The sequence below is a fragment of the Delphinus delphis genome, chromosome 16 (assembly GCF_949987515.2).
Source record: "Delphinus delphis chromosome 16, mDelDel1.2, whole genome shotgun sequence".
In the NCBI taxonomy this organism is placed as follows: domain Eukaryota; kingdom Metazoa; phylum Chordata; class Mammalia; order Artiodactyla; family Delphinidae; genus Delphinus; species Delphinus delphis.
This window is the reverse complement of record NC_082698.1, coordinates 9,006,450-9,031,152: the sequence shown is the minus strand read 5'-3', so window position 1 is coordinate 9,031,152 and position 24,703 is coordinate 9,006,450. Positions and strand designations below refer to the sequence as shown.

Genomic DNA, 24,703 nt, shown 5'->3' with positions numbered 1-24,703 from the left:
AAATACTATGATGTAAAATTAAATACTGAATGCTGACATAAAGTCCATATATCTTATGTTACATGATATGGAAATAAGAGAGGAAAGAAAACAAAGATATTTTCTTAATATATGTAAATACACACATAATATATTCATAACAAATAAGGAGGAAATATGACAGAATCCTTGTTTCTGTAACTGCTCAGATGGTAGCAGTTGGTATTTATAGACACCTTCTACTACTCATTCTGTATTCAGAGTCCCTTGTTTATGTCACAGAAGCACGATGGCAGGGGGTCAAATTCGGCAGGAAAGCTACATTCTTCACAGCACTGGAGGCTGGGATAAGACTCAGAGATGGAGTTTGTAGCCCCGGTGACCTTGTCTCGATTGCTCTTGGTTATGGTCATAGCAACAGGGGCCTTTGCAGCACTTCAGAAAAATATACACAAAGCATGGAATTAGAATTTTTCATTTCAGTCCATCTGTTACAATTGTCAGGGGTATCTGGAAAGTTTGGGGCTGGAGCCAATCAAACACATGACACCAACCCAAAGTGCTCTGCCCCCGTCCCAAGTTCCTGTCTAATCCCTTTCTCTCCTATGATTGCCAGAAATGTATAATCAGGTTACAGCAAATAAGGGAGAGTGAATTGCAAGTGTGGGTCACGAGATGATCACTGCAAGTCCTCCAAGTGCAGAGCATGACAGAAGCCAAAGTCAGCCGTCGCCTGGGTGCTGGGATTCACCTTCCAGCACACAGGCCTAACTTCCCTAGAATGGGAACACCACTGCTTCTGACAACCAATCTCTCCCATGTTTGAAGGTTTCTTTCCCCCCAATTTAATGCTCTCTTGTCTGATCTACACTCCCTTGTCAGCTTCCTCAGGCGCTTCCCCAGAGTCCTGTAGGCCCCCCTCACCGTCCCCAAGGCCACAAGTGAGAGGACACCCTGAGAGCTCCCCAACTCAGGCAAGAGGAGGTCAGCTCAGCCCGTCCTCTGGGTGAACAGAGGCAGAGACTCATTCACACAGTCTCCCCGACAGTCCCCAATCTGCAGAGCCTGAACGGAGCGGGGCCAGCCAGTGTGCAATCAGCCAGCTGAGGGTAAACTCAATGAGGTCAAGTGACAAGGCAGCACAGAGCCCCCTGGCTGAGAACATTCTACTTACGAGCTCACAGCCCCAAACCAGAAGGGGAAGAAGCCAAGATTCTACACGCACTGCCTTGGTCGTCTCAAACCCTCCTGCTGTTCCTGACCTCACCCAGGGTGTGGCCATAGGGCAAGGGATGACCCCGCTCAGCACAGAGCCCCAGGATCCCATCTGGGGGGGTGTTAGCCACTCTTACCCACATCACTCACTTTAATGTGTCAGCTGCTTTGAAGTAAAGACAGATGACAACGCCTGTCAGCACAAATGCGGTCATCAGTAAGCCGCCACCAATGGCAAATCATAATCTTGAGGTCAAACATCTTACACACACCTGGGCAGAGAAGTGCAGGCGAGCAGTGAGTGTGAGTTCCCCCTGCCCACAGTCGCTTAGCAACCTCAGTATGCTTCCTTCAGTGGAAGAAGAATGAACCCAAGCCACAGAGCCTTCTCGATGCATCTAAAACATGAATGGATCTTCCCAGAGGAGCCCAGAATCCTGAGCTGGTCCAGGTTGGGTAAAGGTTTATTCATGGATGAAAAAAGACTGAACTACAAAGTCCAGAGAGAAGGAAATTAATAGAAAAATTGAGAAGAATCTTTTCCCTCTCACAGGCAGTAATGTGCAACTGTCAGTAAAAAACAGGCCTGCACTTGAGCAAATGGTTTTGATCCCAAACACCTGGGTCTCATGAACTATATTTACTGATAGAGTCAGGATTGACCCTTTGCTGTTCAGCAAACTTAAAAATACTGTTTTATGGGAATGACTAAGGGAAAGACTTTTTTAAAAATATCGTGCTGCGTAATAGAATACACAAACCCATTTCATAAGTGATTATGTTTTAAGGAAAGAAAGTTTTTAATTCTCCCACTGACAGCTGTCATGCCATCTCATGGTTTAAGGAGGTTCTAGGAGACTTTGTCCCTCATTCTGTCTCAACAGGAGACCAGAGGCCTTTCTGCCATTTTCCCCCCTACATCCTCCCAGGAAATCCGGTTTGTCTGGAATAAGCAATTTGCTTAATCTAACACAATGAAATTGGGGAACGTGAGCCAGGAAAGAAGCAGAAACAATTCTACTGCTAAACATACTTACTACAGTTAAACCATCCAGATCTGGATGAAGGCCAACTGGAAAAAAATTGAACAAAAAACAAAAAAACTTTAGGGAACAGGATATTTTATCAAACCTGTAATTTGAGAAACAGGGATCGAATCATCCCCGTTAGGAGGAATTAAGATCCAAGGTTGAAGAGCTCACTTTAGAAGCACAGCCTCTGTCCAGCTCCAACTGGTATGCCTATCAGGCCATAGGCTGTGTGACATCAGCTCTCTGGACACCAGCTCTTCCATGGAGTTCCGAATTCTGTTCCATGTGTAGGTATATTTTAGGCCCCATGAAACAGATATACTATTTTGAATCCCTTAATTCTAAGTCTTTAACTTTGCAGGTCTTATTTCCCTCACGATAATTTTAAGGATTTAAAATTTCAATTTAAAAAATAAAGGAAAAAGATAGAAATGGGAAGATTAAAAATAGTCTTACACTTAGGAGTTCAATTATAGACGACTTTATGTTAGCTACACAATGAAATAATACAGAGCCATTTACTAGGATTCAAGCATATATGCTCATTGACATTGCAAGATTTTCATACTTCATAGTTAAAAGGGTTACAAAAATGAAAGTTGAATAGGATACCTGTTCTAAGTCAAGTATATATGATTTAAGGTACTCATACCCAGCCAATCTAGTAACATTAAATGAGGAGACTCCAGATACAGACAAGAAAGCTTAGATTTGTTTCTCCCGGCTCCTCTCTGCAAAGAATAACTGTAATACCTGAGGTAAAAACCAAAAGAAAACACAACAAAGGTCAAACGAAGGAGAACTGTGAAAGTTGGAAAGAGAAAGCAAACTGGTTAGGGACCCTAGGCCTGGATGAGCAGTATAGCATCAGGACAGAAGAAGGTAGCCCAGGCCCGATGTTCCCCAACTCCGAATCCAGCAACAGAGGGTGGCTCTGGAGAGTTCATTCTCCCTGGATTTAATGCGAGTCCTGCTGACAAGCCCAGGCTAGCCCAGTGGCAAGGCGGACAGTGTGGGAGCCCCCTGACAGTCAGTGGCTAGCGGAAGTGGGCCAGAGATTCCCTCTCACACCTAGATGCACCAAATGGCTGTAGCCTGGGGAATCTCCTGCTCCTTCAGGCAGCACTGCTGGAGGCTTGGGAGCCCCAGTGGCACCAAAAAAACTAAGCTGATCAAAGTAGCACTGAAAAGCCTCTGAACGTTATATTGTCATTGGAACCTCATCCCACGAAAATAGGCCAGGATCTGCATTCTAAACCTAACCCGGTGGCTACCTGATAAAATTAAAGATTTAAATAGGACCTAGAGTCTCCTAACATAATAGCCAAAATATTCAGGATTCAATGGAAAATCACCTGGCAGACCAAGAACCAGAGAAGTAACACCTGAATGAGAAGAGACCATGAATTGATGCTAACAGCAAGATGAATCAAATGTTGGAATTATCCAGAAAGAATTGAAGACAGAATCCTACAAAGCCTTTGGTTATCAATACCAAATCTTCTTGAAATAATGACAATATTGAAATTTCAGCAAAGAAAGGGAAGTTACAACAAAAAAATCAAATAGATATTATACAACTAAAAAGTACATTAACAGAAATTAAAAAACAAAACAAAACAAAAACACCTCACTGGAAGGGTTCAGTAGCAGATGGAAATGACCGGACCAAATCAGCGAACTTGAGGACAGAACAAGAGAATTTAATAATCTGAACAAAAATTAACAAAGCCTCAGGGACCTTTGGGACCATAACAAAAGTTCCAACATTTATGTTATCAGAGTCTTAGGAAAGAAGAGAGAGAATGGGGATGCGGTTTTGAAGAAATAATAGCTAAAAACTTCCCAAATTTGGCAAAAGACAGATTCAAGAAGCTGAGAAAATCCTGAACAGGATAAAGCCAAGAAAATCCACGGCAAGACACGTTCTAAATTCAACTTCTGAAAACTAAAGACAAAGAAACAAACTTGAAAGCAGCTAGAAACAACACATTACCTACAGAGGAACACCAATTCACATGACAACGCACTTCTTTCTTGTTTGTAACCATGGAGGCCAGAAGAAAGTAGTACATGACATTTTTCCAAGGGCTGAATGAAAACAACTGTTAAATTCTGTATCTGGCAAAACTATCGTTCAGGAATGGAGGAAAAAGGACATTCTCAGATGAAGAAAAACTAATAGAATTTGTCCTGAAAAGATCTACCCCTTAAAGGACAGTTAAAGGAAAAGAAAGTAAAAATAGCTGACATACCTTTCTGAACAGGTGACATTCCAGCAGAGGCCTAGAAAAACAGGGGAGCAAAGTGAGGAGGTGTATCCAGGCAAAGAAAATAGTAACTGAATCCCAAGGCTGCAGTGGGTTTGGTGTGTTCAAGGGACAAGAAAAGGGCCATTGTGGCTAGTGAGATGCATCCAGGGGAGAGCGGTGGTAGGAGACAGAGTTGGAAAAATTAGCCAAGGACAAAATCTTATGGGGGTTTAGAGCTCTTAGTAAAAAGTCTAGATTTTTTTTCTGCCTGTTATAGAACACCTTTGGAGGGTGTCAGTGGGGTTTTAGCAAGGAACCCATGCAATCTGGCTGCAGAGCCTGTGCTTTTAAACGTAGACCAGCGGTTCTCAAACTGCGCATGCATCCACATCAGCTGGAGGGCTTGATGAACCATGGATGGCTGGGCCCAGCCCCAGAGCTTCTGAGTCAGTATTGTGAGGTAGGGCCTGAAAATCTGCATTTCAAGTAGGTTCCCAGGGTATGCTGCCGCTGCTGCTTCTGGAACCAGACTCAAGAACGACTGCTCAATATAATTGACTTTGAATGTGACTTCCCTATAGCACCTAAGATGGAAGAGAGGAGGGACTTTCAAATGTACTGGAATAGTAATGATATTAAGAACCACGTATGTCACTCTTGCTATTTATTAACTATTTATTTATTTATTGGCTGTGTCAGGTCTTAGTTGCGGCACACGGGATCTTTTGTTGCAGTGGGCAAGCTTCTCTCTAGTTGTGGCCAATGGGCTCCAGAGTGCACGGGCTCAGTAGTTGCAGCACCTGGGCTTAGTTGCCCCACGGCATGTGGGATCTTAGTTCCCCAACCAGGGATCAAACGGGCGTCCCCTGCATTGCAAGACGGATTCTTAACCACTGGGCCACCAGGGAAGTCCCACTCTTGCTACTTAAGAAGACAGAGAACAGAAGAGTAGAAAGAGGGAGGGAAAAATTTAACATTTACTGGGTATCTCCTATATACTAGGCCTGTGCTAGGAAGTCATATAAACTTCATACAAGAGAATGAGTGGGCTGCGATAGCTCCAATCCTACAGAAGAGAAAACTGAGGCCAAGAAAGGCAAAGCCACTCATCCAAAGTTACACGGCAGGAATAACTAAGATGGAAAGAGAATTCGGGTTTTTCTATCCTTGTGATTTTTTTCTCTAAGTCATCTTGGAAATATGGTCTCTGAGGGCATTTGGAGAGAAAATGTCAAAATGGTAGAAAACTGAAATCCTGGGCTGCTGTCCAATGCAGGGCATGGGACTGCCCTGAAGGAGAAAGTAGTGGGACTTCCCTGGTGGTCCAGTGGTTAAGGTTTCGCACTTCCACTGCAGGGGGGCGTGGGTTCAATCCCTGGTCAGGGAGCTAAGATCCCACAAGCTGCACATGCTGTGCATGGCGCAGCCAAAAAAAAAAGGAGGAGGAAGTAGTGATGTGAGGAAAGGAAGGGACAACTAGGAAGATGGTGTACCTGCTTTACCTTGAGAGAGGTGGCCATGGAAGAGGCGTCACTTCTCCTTTCAACAGCCTTGGATTTCAAATGTCAAAGGGGATCAGTTCCAAGTAAGAAGGTTCTATACCAAAATCCACATGGGCACGGGGAACAGAGAATGGAAGCAAGAGAAGGAAAGGAGTCCTGGATTCCAGGCCCATCTTTCCCACTTACCTGATAGAATGGTTAGCAAAGTGGTTCAGCTCCCCGTGCCTGTTACTGCTTCTCGAAAGAGAAAAGATAATGAATAATGTGTGGTTTGACAATGGCGGTGGAGGCTATTAACGTCTGAGAGGTTTCAGTGAGAACACAGGTGTCACCACTTTGTAAACTGTGACGCCAATGTGAGCAGTTGATCCCTTTGATGGTGGCTCTTCTCCAACCACAGATGTGTTCCGTTCACAGGCTTCATCCAGATGCAAAGTGTGAAAGTGAAAACATTAAGTTTTTGATGGAACCTTCACCGAAGGGTCTCTGCTGGGCCCCACCAGAGATTCTGATTCATTGGTTTTGGGGTAAAGCTCATGAGTTTGCCTTTCTAACCAGCTCCCAGGTAAGGCAGATGGGAGGGGCTGATCAGATGGCTCTGTGTCGAGGTGTGCTATGATAGAGACCAAAGCAGACTCCCCAAGCTCAGCCTGTTATCTAAATAATAATAACCCTGAGATCTTTTGAAATGCCTATTCAGGGACCGCTTCTCCCTCTGGTGCGATTTGTTAAACCTTCATGTTTAACAACTTCCCCAGGTGATTCTGACAGAGATTGGAGAGCAAATGAAGAGCAACACTGACTTACCTTTGTCAGGCAACCAGATGTTACATGGTTGTACGTTCATAGCACCCAAAGCAGAATGCCAAGAAATTCTGCACGTGAGGTCACAAGCAAAGCTCCACTCCTTTCTGAGGCCCAGAGCGAATCATGTCACCCTCCTGCTTGAGCCACTGATTATTTGGTGCTAACAAATCCCGAGTGGAGCAGCGATGGTTTTCCCAGGCCAGACCCAGGCTACCTTTTCAAGCCTTTCCTCTACCTGACATGCGTCATATGCTTGAGCCAATCTAAACTGTTTTACTTACCCCTAAAAAGCGCCTTCTGTGTTGTTTTCTCATGTTTCACGTGTCCAGTCGCTTGCTGAGGAACGGAGAGACCAAGGGCAGCTCATGAAGGCTGCACCTCAGCTAAGCTTTGAACAGTAGTGTGATTTAGGGCAGGAAGAGGTAGGGATCAGTGCACGAGGACTCTCATCTGCTGGAAGCAGCAGCTTGAGGAGACTTGGGAAGAAAGGGCGCGCTGCAACGCAGGTCATGTGGTGGTGGCCAATGAGCCTGGAAAGCCAGGCTGGGGCTAAGTGAGGAAGAGCCTCCAGTGGTCGTCTCTGTTTATGAGCCACGTGGCAGCAACACACAAACTCACTCCTTGCCCTGAACCTAAAAGGATCAAAGTCCAGTGATGATAGAGGGATGAAAAACTTAATATGCTACCACAGGAAAGAAAGAGATGAATTAATACTCAAAGGCGAGGCAATGTGGAAATTAAAATATGTAACCTGTATCTTTTTTTATTTTTATAAATTTATTTATTTTTGGCTGCGCTGCGTCTTCGTTGCTGTGTGCGGGCTTTCTCTAGTTGCAGAGAGTGGGGGGCTACTCTTCACTGCAGTGCGTGGGCTTCTCATTGCGGTGGCTTCTTGTGGAGCACGGGCTGTAGGCGTGCGGGCTCAGTAGTTGTGGCTCACGGGCTCTAGAGCGCAGGATCAGTAGTTATAGCACACGGGCTTAGTTGTCCATGGCACGTGGGATCCTCCCGGACCAGGGCTGGAACCCATGTCCCCTGCACTGGCAGGCGGATTCTTTACTACTGCGCCACCAGGGAAGTCCCCCGTAACCTGTATCTTGATTTAATTTTTGATCACCCACACACCCCTTGCAGCCACCTCAAACTGCAGCGGTTACCGTGACACCTGTGAAGGTGCATTTGCCAGCCCTGATTTCCCAGACTTGACTTACTGGGTGTGCCGCATACAAGGGCAGAAAAGTTACAAGAAAAAAAAGACTTAATAGATATTTTGTACATACTGTGGTCTGTTCCTCCTATCTGAGCAGGCAGTATTTTCTTAGGTGATAATAATTTTAATAAAGCAATTACATATACATACATAGAGCAATTTGTAAGTATAAGAAAATCAATAACTATGAATCTCTAATATATATAAAATATAATTTAGGTTTTCATTAACATGGAGAAATTAAGAAATGGATGATCAGGAATTAAAGCTCATCTGAATTATTTCTACTACTATAATCATGAATATTGTATTTATTTTAATTACTTTAGAAAACATAGCCCATGTGTTCTCGTTATAATTATATTAAAGCAATTTGTGAATCAAAGAACAGACCACAATAATCAGAAATTGTATAAACTATTTTTTTTTTTTTTAGAAATTGTATAAACTATTAATGAAAGGGTTCAGCTTTAAATGAGACACATTTCTCCTGAGTGCTGAAAGAAATGTTACCTAATGGCTACATATGTTGTTAATAAATTAGGAAAAGACTGATAAAAGTAATATACAAGTCCTCATGTCCCTAAGGTCAGAGTGATTAATAAATGACCACACTTTATATTAGTTTTCACTTCAAAGAACTAAATTCATCAAAATACAACATACTAAATGAGTGTAAACCATCCTTTTTCATCTTAAATATTAGATGAAAAAACAATATTTTTATTTGTTTAAGACAAGTACTTTCCAGAGTGGACGCATTTATTTTTCAGATGCAAATATATCACCTTACAACACATATACAATAGGTATAATTTCTGAAAATCATGTCTGCCAGAGAGATCTGCAATCTCCTTGATTCATATGCCTTAATCCTTCAATGCAGAACCTCAGCATTTCACACTTCAATCCGAAAAGGGCTCTGGAAAGAAGAACCTGTATCAGCTCAGAAAAGGAGAGAATTCCTTCTACTTTCTGAGTTGATGGAGATCAAACAAGATGACTTCTCTCATTTTACATCAAACATAAAATCTAAAGTAATAATCCTAACAAAGAATAGGTCAGTTCTAATTTTTACTTTTCTATCCATAACTACAGTGTGACAGAACACAAAATTAATGGCCCTAATGTAAACCAATTTTACACATGCCAAATATCACATCTAATTTTTTATCTGAAATAAACAATAAAAAAGGTAATATGGTGATCTGAAATTAAAGGTTGCAAGTCTTAAGTACCCAGTTTTCTAAGATCAATTAGAAAAAGAAAAAATAACAATCAAGTATTCTAAGCATTTTGTATACCCGTAAAACATAAGGTCTTTCTAAAAATTAAGAGTATTCCAATCAAACACATATAAACTATCAACTAATGAAAAGCATTAGAAATCCTTAAAAAACTTGAACACTTTAAGCAAGTATATGTGAATTTCTTATAAAAGTGAAAAATATGGAAAACAAAAATAATTTTTGACCCTATCATGTTAACTCTTAGTGTACAGGATGAGATTTACAGGAACAGTCAGTTAAAATGAACACTGAGATTGCTTTACGTAAGTAAACCGTGATCCTCAAATGACATTAAATAGTTGCTTTGACTTTTTGGGGTTTGGATTTGTAATAAATATGTAATAAATATCTGTAGTACTTTGAACATGTTCAGTGCTATCTTTCTCCATTTGGAAGTCTTTCTCCAGAGTCATAATGTCTTAGAGGCGTGCCAGAGGGTGGGGAGTTGGGACTTTGCAGCAAGTCCACTAACAAAGCAATCTTATTATCTATGTGCTCCTGGAGTTTATATATTCGCTGATCAATGTAGTCCATAAGTTTCTTTTCCATCAGTTCCATATTTTTAGAAAGAATCTTTTCCAAGTAGGAACAAATGGATTGCTCTTCCATTCTAAAAGTAAATTAAAAAAATAATAATGTAACAATTTTCCCTAATATTATAACAAAAACAACCAAACTGTAGTACGATAAAGCAGCCAACACACATTGCTGAAATTTGTCTCCACAACTATACTGTCTCCATACAGCACACTTCCAGGTTCTAAAATACACACTCAACAGGTGACCGCAATCCTGAATGCCCAAAGCATTCTATTTCTTCAATTCTTCAAACATTTAAGCATACAATTGAAATGAGAATATAAAAATGAAGATGATGGAATTTCTACCCTCAAAGAATGACTCTTTAGAAAGGGTCCTTTTGATTTTGAGCTCCAAATCTAAAGTAATCTTGCAAGATTTTTTTAAGGTTTTCTAAGTACTTCCCCAAGCAACTGTACAATTTAAATAGTTTTTTTCTTTTTTAATCCACACAACTTTATTAAATTACTGGAAGCTTCTATGAACAACAACAAGCTTCTATGAACAACAACTGTGTACAGGCTTTTGTGTGGACAGATGTTTTCATTTCTCTGGGATGAATGCCCAGGAGCACAACTGTACGTTTAGTTATTAGAAACTGCTAAAATATTTTTTAGAGTGGCTGTACCATTTTAAAACCTCACAGGATTTAAAATGAGATCCAGTTTCTCCACATCCTCATCAGTACTTGCTGTTTTTACCACTTTTAAACTTTTTATTTTAGCCATTTATATAACTGTATAGTGGTATATTGTCGTTTTAATATGCGTTTCCTTAATAGCCCTGAGGTCAGTCACACATCTTTTCATTTGCTTATTTGCTTTTTGTACATCCTCTCTGATAAAATGTCTATGTCTTCTGCCCATGTTCTAATTGGATTTTTTTAATGTTGAGTTTTGACAGTTCTTTCTGTATTTTAGATATGTCATTTGTTGGATACGTAATTTGCCAATATTTTTCCCCACTTTGTAATTTGTATTTTATTCCTCTTAACAGAGTCGTTCACAGGGCAAAAGTATTACATTTTCATGGCATCCAATATATCAAATTTTCTATTACCTTGCTTTTGGTGTCATATCTATGAAGTCTTGTCTTAGGTCCCCAAAGTTTGTCCCCTATGTATTATTAGAAAAGTTTTATAGCTTTATGTTTTACATTTACGTCTACGATCCATTTTTTTTTTTTTTTGTGGTACGCGGGCCTCTCCCTGTTGTTGCCTCTCCCGTTGCGGAGCACAGGCTCCGGACGCGCAGGCTCAACGGCCATGGCTCAGCTCACGGGCCCAGCCACTCCGTGGCATGTGGGATCTTCCCGGACCGGGGCACGAACCGGTGCCCCCTGCATCAGCAGGCGGACTCTCAACCACTGCACCACCAGGGAAGCCCTACGATCCACTTTGAGCTAATTTTTGTATAAGGTATGAGGTTTGGGTCATGGTTCACTTTTTGCCCTTCGGATAACCAATTGCTCCATCACCGTGGGTTAAAAAGACTATTCTTCCTTTATTGAATTGCTGTTGCACTTTTGTCAAAAATCAGTTGAGCATACTTTTGTGGGTCTATTTCTGAGCCCTCCATTATGTTCCATTGACCTATGTGTCTGTCCCTCTGCCATCACTACATCATCTTGAATACTCTAACTACATAAGACTCGACACTGGGAAGAGTGAGTCCTCCCACTTCATTCTTCTTTTTCAAAGTTGTTTTAGCTATTCTACCTCTTTTGTTTTTCATATAATTTTGAAAATGATCCTGCTTATGTCTGCCAAATATTGTGGTGGGATTTCAATATGCATAATATTAAGCCTGCATATCAATAGGGAGAATTGACAACTTTACTATGTTAGAAATTGAATTGGTAATTTAACAGTTTCCAGGAAAGAAATAACCAGGCCCAGCTGCTTTCCTTAGAGACTTCCACCAAACATCTTAAGAAGAGATAACACCGATTTTACACAATCTCTTCTAAGATGTAGAACTCATCTTATGAGGCCAGTATCACCCTCGTGAAAACCGGACAAAGACAGTACAAGAAAAATACAGACCAGTATCTCTAATGAATTAGATGCAAGAATACTCAACAAAATATTAGCAGATCAGATCCAGCATTGTGTAAAAAAGAATTACAGCCCACAACCAAGTGGGATTTATTCTAGGTATACAAGGCAGGTTCAGTTTTTGAAATTAATGTAATTCACCATATGAACAGACTACAGAAGAAAATTCATGATCATATGAATGGCCATAGGAAAAGTATTTGACAAAATCCTATACCCATCTATGATGAAAGAAACTCGCAGGCAACTAGGAACCAAGGAACACTAAGCCCCACAGTCCCTGAGCAATCTGACTTCTTTCCACCTTTTACAGTCTTTGTATGTTTGCTGGATTATGTCCAGGGATTTTATTGGTAAAGTGGGGGATCTGAGGAAATGGGGACATTCCATCTCAGCTGGACCCAGAAGCAGTTTTTAAATATTTAGGGTTTTTTTCTTTGGGTTTTATTATTTGTTTGTTTTGTTTTGTCATATCATAGGTTAACACTGATGTAGACTATCAACTATTAAAGACTACTGTTATCCTTCCTTGTCCTGCCCAAGTAAGAACGACTTTTTTTCAATAACTTATTAAACTCCTCAAATTTCAATGCTATTAGAGACATTAAAATTTCAACCAATACAACTCCCTCATTTTACATGGGAAAAATGTCTAAACCAAAAGATTTAAACACTAAGGCAAAATAGTTAAGCTAGAACTATGATTAGAGTCCTGAATTCCAATCTAATGCAAAATTTGGACACATTACATCTATATAAAGGATGGGGAACATACTAAACACTTTGCCACCCCTCAATCAAAGCAGGACTGGAAAAAATTGGAATTATGAGATCAGGGGATAAGGGCCTGTAAACTAGAAATAGTTCAGAGTTGAAAAATGTTTGGATGACTCCGAAATTAGCCTAGGTCACACACGATCTACAGAGGAAATGTTACAATGGCTCACTTCATATAATCAGGCAAAAAATGTACATATCATGGTCACCACAGCTCCTCTCCATTCATGCAGACAACTCTCTACTCTGACCCTATCTGCTGCTTGTACCCCTTCCATCAGATGCCTGAGAAGTGCTCGGCGCCTCCAGTTTGACCCACTTCTTTCAAAGCAATCCATCCTACTCTGCTGAGTATTTCCTTCCTATAGTGTGTTAATGGTGAAATGTGAAAGCTCCTACAATCCTCTCTGGAAACATTTTCAGGCAGTAGTTATTGAAACAAACCTGCTTTCCTCCACCTGCCTCCCGCCTCCCGCCCCCAATCGAAACCACACTTGTCTTAGACACTCACGTAACACCAACAACGCCTTCGCCGGGCTTGGTGATGCTTTCCTGCCACTTGGTGTTGGGTCCCACACGGAGATGGTTCACTTGACTACACAGATTCTGCAGGACAGGCAGCAACTCAGAGTTAGGTATATGTGAGCTGTCGCTTGCTTTCTTTGGTAACAAAGAAGATACTGCATTCTTAAGATCATTCTCAGGAAGAGAATGGTTTTGTGGCACAATTTTACACTCTTGGAGGCTTGTCATATTTCCTCCACCAGCTGGCTGCGCACTTTTATCAATGTAAGCTTTTAAGTCTTCAGCCACGTTTCCAGATGTCAATCTAGTCCTGGAAGGGAAAGGTGTGGGGGATGACTTGTCGAAGGCCCCTGAAGCAGATGATGATTGCAGTCCGATCATGTGCTTGAATCCAGTGCTTCCCAAAACTGACTGAAGCTGCTGTCCGATGGGAATACAATTCTAAGCAAGGTAAATATGAAAATGTTATTATTAACATGAGTGATAATGACAGATAACCTCTGGAGTAACTCAGAGTCAGGCAACCTGCCTACTTTTATTTGATCCCCAGAACTTTCACATGGAGTAAGCTATAACTACTATCCCAATATCAAGTTAGGAAACCAAGACTAAAGTTAGCTTGGCCAAGGTAACACAACTAGTCAGTGGCAGAAGCAGGACTGGAACCCAGGCCACCGAACTCCAGAGTCAGGACTTCTAATCATTTCAGTAGTTTTGCTAAGGAAAATATTCAAATAAATACAAGCACACTTAGTAAAATTGCACGGGCTTATTTTAATGTTTCCACTACAAAGGCCTCCTTAATATATGGTAAAAATGTAGTATTCTCAGCTGAGTCACAGTAACTGATAACTTTCATAGAACTAAAAATCATCTGCCCATCATCACATATGGTGAGCCAACCTAAGGATATGCAACTTATTTTCACTGGAAGACAGACCAGATAGTTACATATTTAAAGTATGATGTTATATGAGTACTTCTGTGACATTTTCAATGACTAAAACGACCTACCTTTTGGCTAAGTCTGCCTTAATAATTTGGAGGGTAATGATTATGTTTTGTGGCCTCAACTCAACCGGCTATGCTATATTATTTCCTGAGAAGACTCAGGCTCACCTTTGAGAGCAGGTTACACTGTCTCCTACACCGGGCCATGTTCTTGCTATGCTCTTCAATTTTTCCACAAGAGAAAAGCAGAACTACCTCTAGCCTATCTAAATGTTAAGTTATACACCTCCATCCTAAATTCTAAACACAGAACTCTACTAGGGATTCTTATAGGGGATATCATCTCATACTTAATGTTGCTCAGTATCTAGTGAGAGAGACTGAGAAAATTACACAAGATTAGGTGAAGACCCTCAGTCCGTATATTTTGTGGATATTCTAAAAAATGATTCTTGGATTAAGCCAGCCCCAAACTCATTCATTCAACAAATATTCACCACAAATCTACTCTGTGTTAGGTACTGTCTCAGTCACTGGTAATAAGCCAGTGAAGAAAACAAATGAAAATTGCTGATCTGTGGACACTACAATCTAGGGAGCAGGGAGAGACAAACAACAAAGAAAAAAAGAAAGAAAGACAATACATCCTGTGAATAGAGATGGTGATAAATACTTTAGGGAAAATATAGCAGGATAGGGGAATGACGGGAGCAGGGATGTTGGTAGGGTGGGAACAACAAAGGCCCCACGGAACTTCTACTGAACTGCCTGTTGGAGAAACTCTCTTTATAAAGAAATCTTACCTTCTTCTATTGAATGCAAGTTTCGAAAAAATCTTAAATTATTCCTGAAAACGAGGATTACATACAATTATATTTACAAAATTTAAAAATTAGACAACTCTCCTTAGGTGAAAAGGAGCTTTACTCAGTCATAAAGGAAAAACTCAATTATTTTTGGTAGTGGCAAAATTCTGGTACTGCAAAAAAATTTTATGATAAAAAATTGAAAATTCTACAAAACAGCAATCACATAAATAGTGGAATCAATGTCAAAATCGTACGCGAAAATTAATTTGGCAGAACTTATAATTAAAAAATCCAAATGGAATTAAGACATGCTATACGAGTTTTTCTATTTTGATATACAGTAATATTTTATTATAATAAATTCACTGATTATAAAAATTAGTCATATTTTTCTCAGATAAAAGCTCTTACGGTGATTATTTTTCACTTTGAATTAAATGTTAAGAAATTCACAGGTTAATCTATATGGCAGTGCAGTAAATGACCCAACCTTAGTTGCTGATGACTATTCTTCTGCTCCTTTTGTTTGACTTTATTCAATTCTTAATTTTCTTGAGCTGTCGTATGTTGTCTTGCAAGGCACCTCAAACCCTTTTAAAAGTAGGCAGAAGAATATGTATAAAATAATTCATACGTACTTACTGTTTAGGGTCCGTGTCATATTTTATGTGAAAAAAAAAATTACAGAGCAGCCTAAAAAAACATGAAAGCATTTATGTAGAATTGTGTCCACATACTTGTACATGTGTATACTTAATTTCATATATGTACACATATACCCCCAGATTTTTGAAAAACTGTTTATCTCTGAACATCTTGTAGGATTTCTCAAGACACTGTCTTTAACTTTTTTAATTATAAAGAATTTGAACAAGTATCACCTTGAAAATGCAAGAAAAAAGATCTTTTTACTTTTTTAAGATGAAAAAGGTAAACAGTGAAAACCTTGAATAACTGAATATATTTTCTTTGAGAAAGTCGGGCACAGCTTTCCCTCAGATAACATTAAATGACAACTATATGCCAGGCACTTTGACTCAGAATTCCTACTCAATTATTCTAAATTGCTAAAGCAAAAACAAATGAAAGTCAGCACATGTGAACTTCAAATACAAGGAAAGAAGAAATCACTTTAAGAAACTTTCCAGGAAACAAGGAACCACAAGGCAAAGGTGAAGCAGGGAGTCTAGAAAGCTGCTCCCCAGGTCCTTTCTTTCCTCATCAGGACAGGCCCTGCCCCAATTAACATATGAAGGTTCCAAACAGTGTGGGTTTACACCCCTTCCATAGAAGGAGAGGTTCTGATCATGAAACATCCCTACTTTATACTCAACAGATAGTTACAGAGCTTAAATGACTTTCCAGGAAGACATTCCATGGATTCCTTGTTTGTGGACAAAAGCAATCCTAGAGAACCAGGTATATCCTGTGAGAATCATTCATAAATATAGCCTCCCCACGAGAAAGAAGACTTTTATTAGCATGTTTAAAAGACGATTTAACAGGATCACCTTCTTTCTTCCCCAGGGGGTTTCCCAAATGTCCCCATAGATAATGATTTAGCACGTGTGTTGGGGGGTTACAACACACGTGCTGTTGGTTGGAGGACTTGTGTTTCTATATGATAGAAAATGCGACAAGGACACACACCAAGCTTGGGAATAGGATGAGAGTTGGGAGAGCCGTCTTACAACATACCTTATGTACTTGTGAATGGACGGAAATTCATAGCAAAGAAAATGTATTATTTTGGGAATGAAACAAAAAACCCTAAAAACATGGGCAAAAAACCCCACAAACGACTATTCACGTCATTTCTTTTCCAAAGTCAAGGTTTTAAAACATAAAAATCAGTCCATGAACTGATTTTACTTAATTCATTAACCCTCTCTAATGTTTCCAAAATTTTCCACACACAAAAACTTTGTTTTTAAATGTTTAATCTCTATGTCCACTGGATCCTTCCCCTCAAACATCTGTTCTTAAAATATGCTATGCATAAGACTCATCTGGCATTGCCTGTATAAGATAGGTGAGTCCTGGATCACAAGCTCAGTGTTTCAGGTCACTGGTGAGGGCCAGGATTCTGCACTTTATAAACATTCCAAGGGATTCTGATACCGGCAGGTTCCTTATCTCTATCATTCTTGAAACAACCCACTTTACCCTGGCTACCTCCACATTCTAACTACCCATTTACCATCTAATCCCTCAAAATCTGGTTTCCATCTCATCACTATTCAAACTGACCCCCTGAAGATCTCCAAGGAGTATTTAGTTGATAATCCAAAGGGCATATAGATTATGTAAAATTTACTCGGAGCCATAAACTAGACAGACAGGTCGTCTTTGCACAAAGCTTATATCTTAATGAGATACACAGAACAACACATAAACAGAAACAGGCAAGAAAGCGCTGATGAAAACACATGATACAGATGTGGAGGAAAAGGCTAATATTTTAATCAGGGTGGTTAGGGAAGGTGTCATTCAAGATGGAACGTTTAAGATGAGGTTGAAATAACAAGAAAAAGGCAGACTTGCTAAGGCCAGGAAGAGAGGATTCTGGCCAAAGAGAACGGTTAAGAGGGCAAAGGTCCTGAGGTGGGAGCACATCTGGATGTTTGTGGAATACCCACATCAGAATGTCTAGAGCAAGGCATGTAAGGAGATGCAGCAGGAGATGAGGCTGAGGAGGTAACGAGGGCCCAGATCTCAGGTGAGAGCGTAAGGAACCTGGATTAGTTCTGAGTGTCAAGGGAAGCAGTCAGGGGGCTTGACACAGGGGACGTCGAGTCTGATGAGGCCATGCTGGCTGCACTGTGGAGAGGGAGCGTGGTGCAGGAGGACCAGCTAGGAGCCTCCTGAGGTATGGAGGTGAGATGCTAGTGCCAGAGCAAGGAGAGTGCGGACGCTGTTCATTTCACAGCTCTCCTTTCCATGCTTTCCAAGATCATGAGCAACTCTCCTGCTCTCCTGTGTCTGCCTGCCGATCCAATGATCCTCGTCCTAAATTAATATCGGCAAATCTCACAAAAGTTATGCAAGCTTTTAAACTCATATTATTGGTTTTAACTTTCATCCTATAATCTTACCAGTATTATCGTTTAGATTGTAAACACGAAGAAATTTATCCTCAAAAAGAGGAAGCGATGCCAAATAACAGCACTAAGAGCTTTGAATTCAGGTCTCCTGACATCAGATCTCTTGCGACTCTTAAGCACTGCCGTGACCTGCTCTTCTGGCTCCCTTTTCCTCTCCCCGTATTCTTAGCAAACGCACCTACTCTCCCAGGGTCTTCCTTCCTGGCTCCGGTCTCTCCCCTCACCCGCTTCCCCATCATCTACTAGGCATGCTCCTCCCAAACCTCCCTCCACTCCACCAGCCCCACCTGTGTTTCCATAGCCTCACATCATCACCCCAGGGCATGTGTTATTCACATCTAAAACGCAACACTCCCAAATTACACTCCTTTTCCCCAAGTCGCTTCCCCCCTTGGGTTCTATGTATATTACGGTAACACCATTTTCAAAACTTCAGTTTCACCTTTGATTCTGTTTTTCTCCCACAGAACCCATCTTAAGTTAGTTGTCAAGTCCCAATGGCCCCACTGCTGTAGCCTCTCACAATCCAGCATCAGGTTACTCCTTCCAAGTTTAGACTCTCATTAACTGTCCTCTGGATGATGGAAATAACACAGAGCTGCTTTCCTTCTCGTAGCCTCACTTTCTGTTGACGCATCTTTCCTACTGACTCATCTTACACATAATAGCGGATTAAATTTATTAAAACAGAGCTAGAAAACACCCACAAACTCTATAACATCATTCAAAATCCTCTAAGATCCAGCCCCAGTCTACCTGAAACTTCCCCTCTCACTTATTCACTCCAGAGAAATGAACTTCTATTCATTTCCTAGCTACATCCTATTCCTCTAGCACTGAAGATTTAATCCATACTGTTCTCTACCTCTTAAGTTGCACCCCTCCAAGTTTACTTGTCTAATCCCACCCTTCCTCTTTAAAGGCCTAGACAAAACGCTACTTCCTTTAATAAGCCTCTCTTAGCATTCCTCATCATTCCCCACTTAGATACCCTGACTCTCCTAATAAGACTACAAATAAAGATCCTTAAAGACAGGCTGATCTTTGAATCTTCGAAAGTTAACCAAAACAGTGTCTTATACTTCAAGAAGGAGCTTAATAAATGCTTGCTGAATGAATGAGCAAGAGAATTCATAGAAAACTGTGAAGTCTGTACCAAAAACATTTTTTTTGCAAGATGCTATTTTTACCAAAGTCAGTAAAGGTAACAGTCAAATCAATAATAAAAGTTGGGGCTTCCCTGGTGGCGCAGTGGTTGAGAATCTGCCTGCCAATGCAGGGGACAAGGGTTCGAACCCTGGTCTGGGAAGATCCCACATGCCGCAGAGCAACTAGGCCTGTGAGCCACAACTACTGAGCCTGCGTGTCTGGAGCCTGTACCCCGCAACAAGAGAGGCCGCGACAGTGAAAGGCCCGCGCACCGCGATGAAGAGTGGCCCCCGCTCGCCGCAACTAGAGAAAGCCCTCGCACAGAAACGAAGACCCAACACAGCCAAAAATAAAAATAAATAAATAAAATTAAAAAAAATAATAATAATAATAAAATTGAGGGACTTCCCTAGTGGTGCAGTGGTTAAGAATCCGCCTGCCGATGCCAGGGACACAGGTTCAAGCCCTGGTCCGGGAAGATCCCACATGCCACGGAGCAACTAAGCCCGTGCGCCAGAACTACTGAAGCCCCCACGCCTAGAGCCCGCACTCTAAAACAAGAGAGGCCACCACAATGAGAGGCTGAGCACCGCAATAAAGAGTGGCCCGTGCTTGCTGCAACTAGAGAAAGCCCATGCACACCAACGAAGACCCAACGCAGCCAAAATTAATTAATTAAATAACTTATTTAAAAAAATACAAAATTTAAAAACTAAAAAAAAAAAAAAAGAATTCTGAACCAAAATAAATTGTTAAAAAAAATAATAAAAGTTGAAAGGAAAAAATTTATGTCACCACAAGTCTTTGTAAGAATCCATTATTTAAAGAATTTTAATGGTATTTGGAAAGAAATCCATTTCTACTCACCTGCTGTTGGAATCTAACCATATTCATCAGTTGCTGAGCTCCAGGTGATAACTTTGACCCCAAGGACTCTATGATGGTTTGGACCCTCTCCAGGTCTATCCTTGATCCTAGAGCAGGACAGCCTGCTGAAGAATTTGCCAAAACTGGCCTCATGTGTACCACAACTTTACTGATGAACACACACTGCTTTTCGCCAAGGGAGAGCAACTAATATAAAACAAAAGTTCAGGAAAATTAATAATGATAATAAAAACAATCATTATTTAAGGTCACTTCTTGTTAATACTGCAGTCAGACTGAAGCATTCAAGAATCTGAAAATTAACTTCAAGTACATTTTTAAGTTTTCTCTAGTCATAGTCAGAAAAAGGCTAAAAAGTACTACATGAATTTAAAAAGTCTTACTGCAACTAAAAAATTAAGTGTAAATAATGTTTTACTTAATAATTTAAGGAATTAAGGATAAACTATACCAATCTGAAACCTTAACATACTGAAACTTGCTATAATATTATTTAATACAAAATAAGACTCTCTAGAAACCCATGCAAAGTATTTGCTGAAATACTAAACATAAGTCAGTATTTTAGAACTTAAAATGAATTCTAAAGGAATTCTAAGAGAATGTCCAGATGACTTAAGAGAGCACAATGGTTTACATATAGAAAAGATGAGTTCACGATGATTTTCTAACTTGTGAAAAGAGTAAATAAAGGTCAAGCTTTGACCCTAGCTCATCTGGCTTCTATCCCAGTAGCTTTTCCAATGCTTTATGCTTCTTCACGTTGTCCATGCTTCTAGGCCAAAAGACATTTCATGTGTGGTATAGGACAACAAAGCAGCAAAGTGGAACAAACACAGCATTTAGAATCAGAGAGACCTGTGTTCAGCGATGGCTCTGCCTGCGTGACCACGGGCAAATGCCAAACTTGAGTCAGGAGTAAAATGAGTTCACATGGTTGTTATGAGGATTATGTGTTAAAATTTCCAGTATATATCATTGAGTAAGTGCTCAAACATATGCATCAGTAACTATTACTTTTAACTTACGTATACTATTGGCCCAGAAGAAGCCTTCATACAAACCCAAGGATTTCCCTAAATGAAACACTCTTTCACTCCCTGGCACTTCCACAGCACAGTTTCAAATACCATTCACCTTCAGAGACACAACAAACCCATATATCACACAAAGACACAGGCGAACACAGACCCATGATCTAAAAACTCAGTGTGGCACCAAAGATGTGACTGTCATCAACAAGTAAGTAAATGCCTCATGAAATGTAAACACCCACATTCCAACCTCCATATTATCCCTGTTCTGCTTTTTAACCCCCAAGCCCTTCTCACTAGCGAATGTAGTACCTATTTTACACACTGAGTCAACCTATTATCTGTCTTGCCCACTATAATATTAGAATTGGAATGAGGGCTCCATTCCAATTTATTTCATAACTGCCAATTCCTAAATGCCAAGTACAGTATCTGGCATCAATAGGCACTCCAGTATTTGTTGGATGAATGAATCACCTTATTTAAATGACTTCAGAAGCTATTAGTATATACACGTAAAACAACATCTTGGGATAATCAGTTCTGTGCTCTTCTGTAAGTAATAATCAGCATAGAATTTTAGAGATAAAAATAATCCAAGATTTATTTTCCTTAGTCTCCTAATATTACCCATGAAGTAGGTCCAAACAGGTGAAGAAACTTGCCCAAGGTTATTCTGCTAGTCAGCAAAAGAGCTCACTTAATAGTCAGGGCTTATGATTTCCAGCTCTGTACCCTTTCCCTAGATCTGATGACATCAGGAAAGTTCACCTTAACAATATTTTTCATGCTGAAGACAGCAGTCCAAATCCCTTTAACTTTCTGGTGCTCTTGTCTGAAACTTCTCTAACTATATTCTCTCTTTCTCCATATTCTGGGACCAAAACTGCTTGTGCTTTTTTTTGGCACCTAAGTTTTATATAAAGATAAAAAATTTTTTAAACTTATGTATTATTGTAAATAAACTATACCTCGATTTAAAAAACTTTTTTTCATCACAGTTTTTCAAGGCTTAAAAGTACAATACCACTGTATTATCAATCGTACATGTAATGACATTGCTGTAAATAATAAATGTTCAAATTTTGAAAGAGGTAGACAATTATTTAGAAAAGAATTTCGTTTTACATGTTTACTGAGTATTTCTGAACTAAAACCAGGGACCAAGTTGGACTAACTACATTACCAAACCTACAGATAATAGGTATATATAGTAGAAAAACAACTGTAGTTTTCAAATTAGTTAAAATTTAGGAATGACTTACCTTTATTTTACAAGCATGTGTGGAAGACTCCAATTTTAGATATTTTTTGTACAAAATAATCTTTTCATGTTCACTAAAAATAAAAAAGATTTAATTTATAAAAAAAAATTACATATTATCACTTTTAACAGTTACATTTAAAATTAAAAGTTTCCAGGACAATATTTAAATCCTTGGATTCAGTTTTCCTGGTGAGGCATAAACAGCTGGGACTTCCTACTGAAGTGCACTGGCTACAGAGACAACATCTGCCACTTACTAGCTGTATAAGAAAATGAAATTAGGTATCAAATGTATACTTACGTAGCACAGAGCACACTGTAAAGCTCAATAACATACCCATTATGTCCAACATGCACGGTATATAAAACACTTCGTATTTTGATTCATATTAAGGAGAGATTAGGTCAGAATCTTTGTAAGAAATCAGAAAAAAAACTCAAGAAGTATAAAATGGGTTAAATAAGTATACTGGTATGGCACAGTGTTGGGCTCACGCACATATGTAAAGAGTTTCCTACAGGAAAATGTTCAAAGTTCCAGACTGATAGACAACTTAATTTTTGGAAAACAGATCGCTGTGAGTTAAAGAAAACAGACAAGAAACACTTACCAGAACTTCATCTGATCAGTCTTCCACTAACTAGCTATGATCTTTTACCAACTACTCTCTCTTCCACTAGCTCTCAATTTCCACGTTTATAAAAGCAACTAGGCTGATCTAGACTGTCTTTAAGATCCCTAAAGGTCTAAACTTTTATGTCTGCTGGTCTGTTTTTATCTTCTCTCCCCTAGTATCTGGCACCAAGGTCAGATACAATGTCAGAGAATCAATAAATATCACAAAAGCTCAAGAAAATAAAACACTACTTCAGAAGAACACTTCCACACGCATACGTCACAAACCTGTTATCCAGAACATTACAAACATTCTTGCCCCTACTGGTTCCACAGTACTCCTCTCCTGAGTATACTTCCATATTTCTTGCTGAACTTAAAATGCCAATAGAAACGATTTCTTCACCTCCAGGAGGGTCACATCGCAGGTAAAGGAAGCAGGGGTTTTCATCTTGGCTGTTCACGTTCCTTTTCAAAATCACCAGATCCTGGCTGAAAAGAAAAGGAAGAATATTATACAGTTCTCTGAACACCGTCATTAAACCACTTAATGGGCCACAGGGGTTGACATGTTATCCTATTCATTTACATTTGCATTTGGAGACCAAGCGCCTTGCAAAGCACTGACGAAATGCTCAATACAGAATTCCTAAGGAAATGATGCTTTAGAGGTGTGGGCTCTCCACTCTTTTCCCCTGACTTCTGTAATACATTCTAAGCGACTTCCTAGAATTGCCTGTCCAGTTAATGAAATATATGTACTGGGCAGCTAGTGTAAATTAAAAAACAGTTCAGAAGTGGGGGTGGGACGGGGTGCAGAATGGAATAAAGGACCAAAGTGTTCCATTTTCAAAACTAAGCTGAGGAAGATTTTCGACATCTGGATTTTTTTTTAATGCCTATTTTGGTCGACAGGAGGTTTTTGTTTCGGGACAGAAAGGCGGTTCTGATCCCGACAGGGGGCCTCAGGAGCCGACGTGACGGACACAAGGGGGAAGGGGGTGAAATGCCGAGTCTTCAGGTCACCTGCCCCCCGTCCCCTGCGCCCGACGCTCACGCCGGACTCGCCTCCTCTTTCCCGCGGGCCCGCCCCCACCCTCCCGCCACCCGGGACCTGCCCCCTCGCCCTCGCCGCCCGCACAGACCCGTCACCGGCTCGGCTCCGGGTCCAGACCCTCTCCCCTCACGGCCCCCGCCTCCCCTCCAGGCTCCCCCAGGAGCGTGGCTGGCACCGAGCACAACCCCAGTCCCCGCCGGCCCGGCGCACCCGGTGGCAGGCGGCGCCAGCAGCTCCTCCCAGTCGGCGTCCCGGGCGCCGAGATCAGACCGGGTGAGATGGAGACTCTGGGCCAGGGCTCCACACGCGGCATCCCAGGAAGAGGCCAGCGGCGGGCGGCGGGTCAGTGGCGGGTGTACAGTCTCGGTCTCCATCTGGCCACCTACACGCCAGGCCAGCTCCGGAACCTCTCTTACAGCTCTTTAATTTCCGCCAGACTGAGGGACTGTAAAGGAACAGAGCGACTTCCGCCTCGTCCGGCTGCAAACCCCAGAGCCGCAGCTTCTCGCCGGGGTGGGGAGACACCAGCTACTGTAAACCCGCATGCGCGCGCCGGCCGGTTTGGGCGGAGGGTTCAAAATCAGCGCTGTGTGGGGAGAGCTGGAG

At 40.9% G+C, this 24,703-nt stretch overlaps 1 protein-coding gene across 1 annotated transcript; it reads right to left on the bottom strand.

Annotated features, from left to right (window-relative positions):
* Positions 1–7,587: 7,587 nt before the first annotated feature.
* LOC132439552 (ATPase PAAT-like) lies at positions 7,588–24,702 on the bottom strand. Its single transcript, XM_060033896.1, has 6 exons — positions 24,308–24,702; positions 23,329–23,532; positions 22,423–22,495; positions 20,103–20,309; positions 13,209–13,663; positions 7,588–9,895 (listed from the first exon to the last, which is right to left on the bottom strand). Exons 1-6 carry the CDS (start codon positions 24,469–24,471, stop codon positions 9,661–9,663), a joined length of 1,338 nt encoding a protein of 445 aa, XP_059889879.1. The 5' UTR covers positions 24,472–24,702; the 3' UTR covers positions 7,588–9,660.
* Position 24,703: the final 1 nt, after the last annotated feature.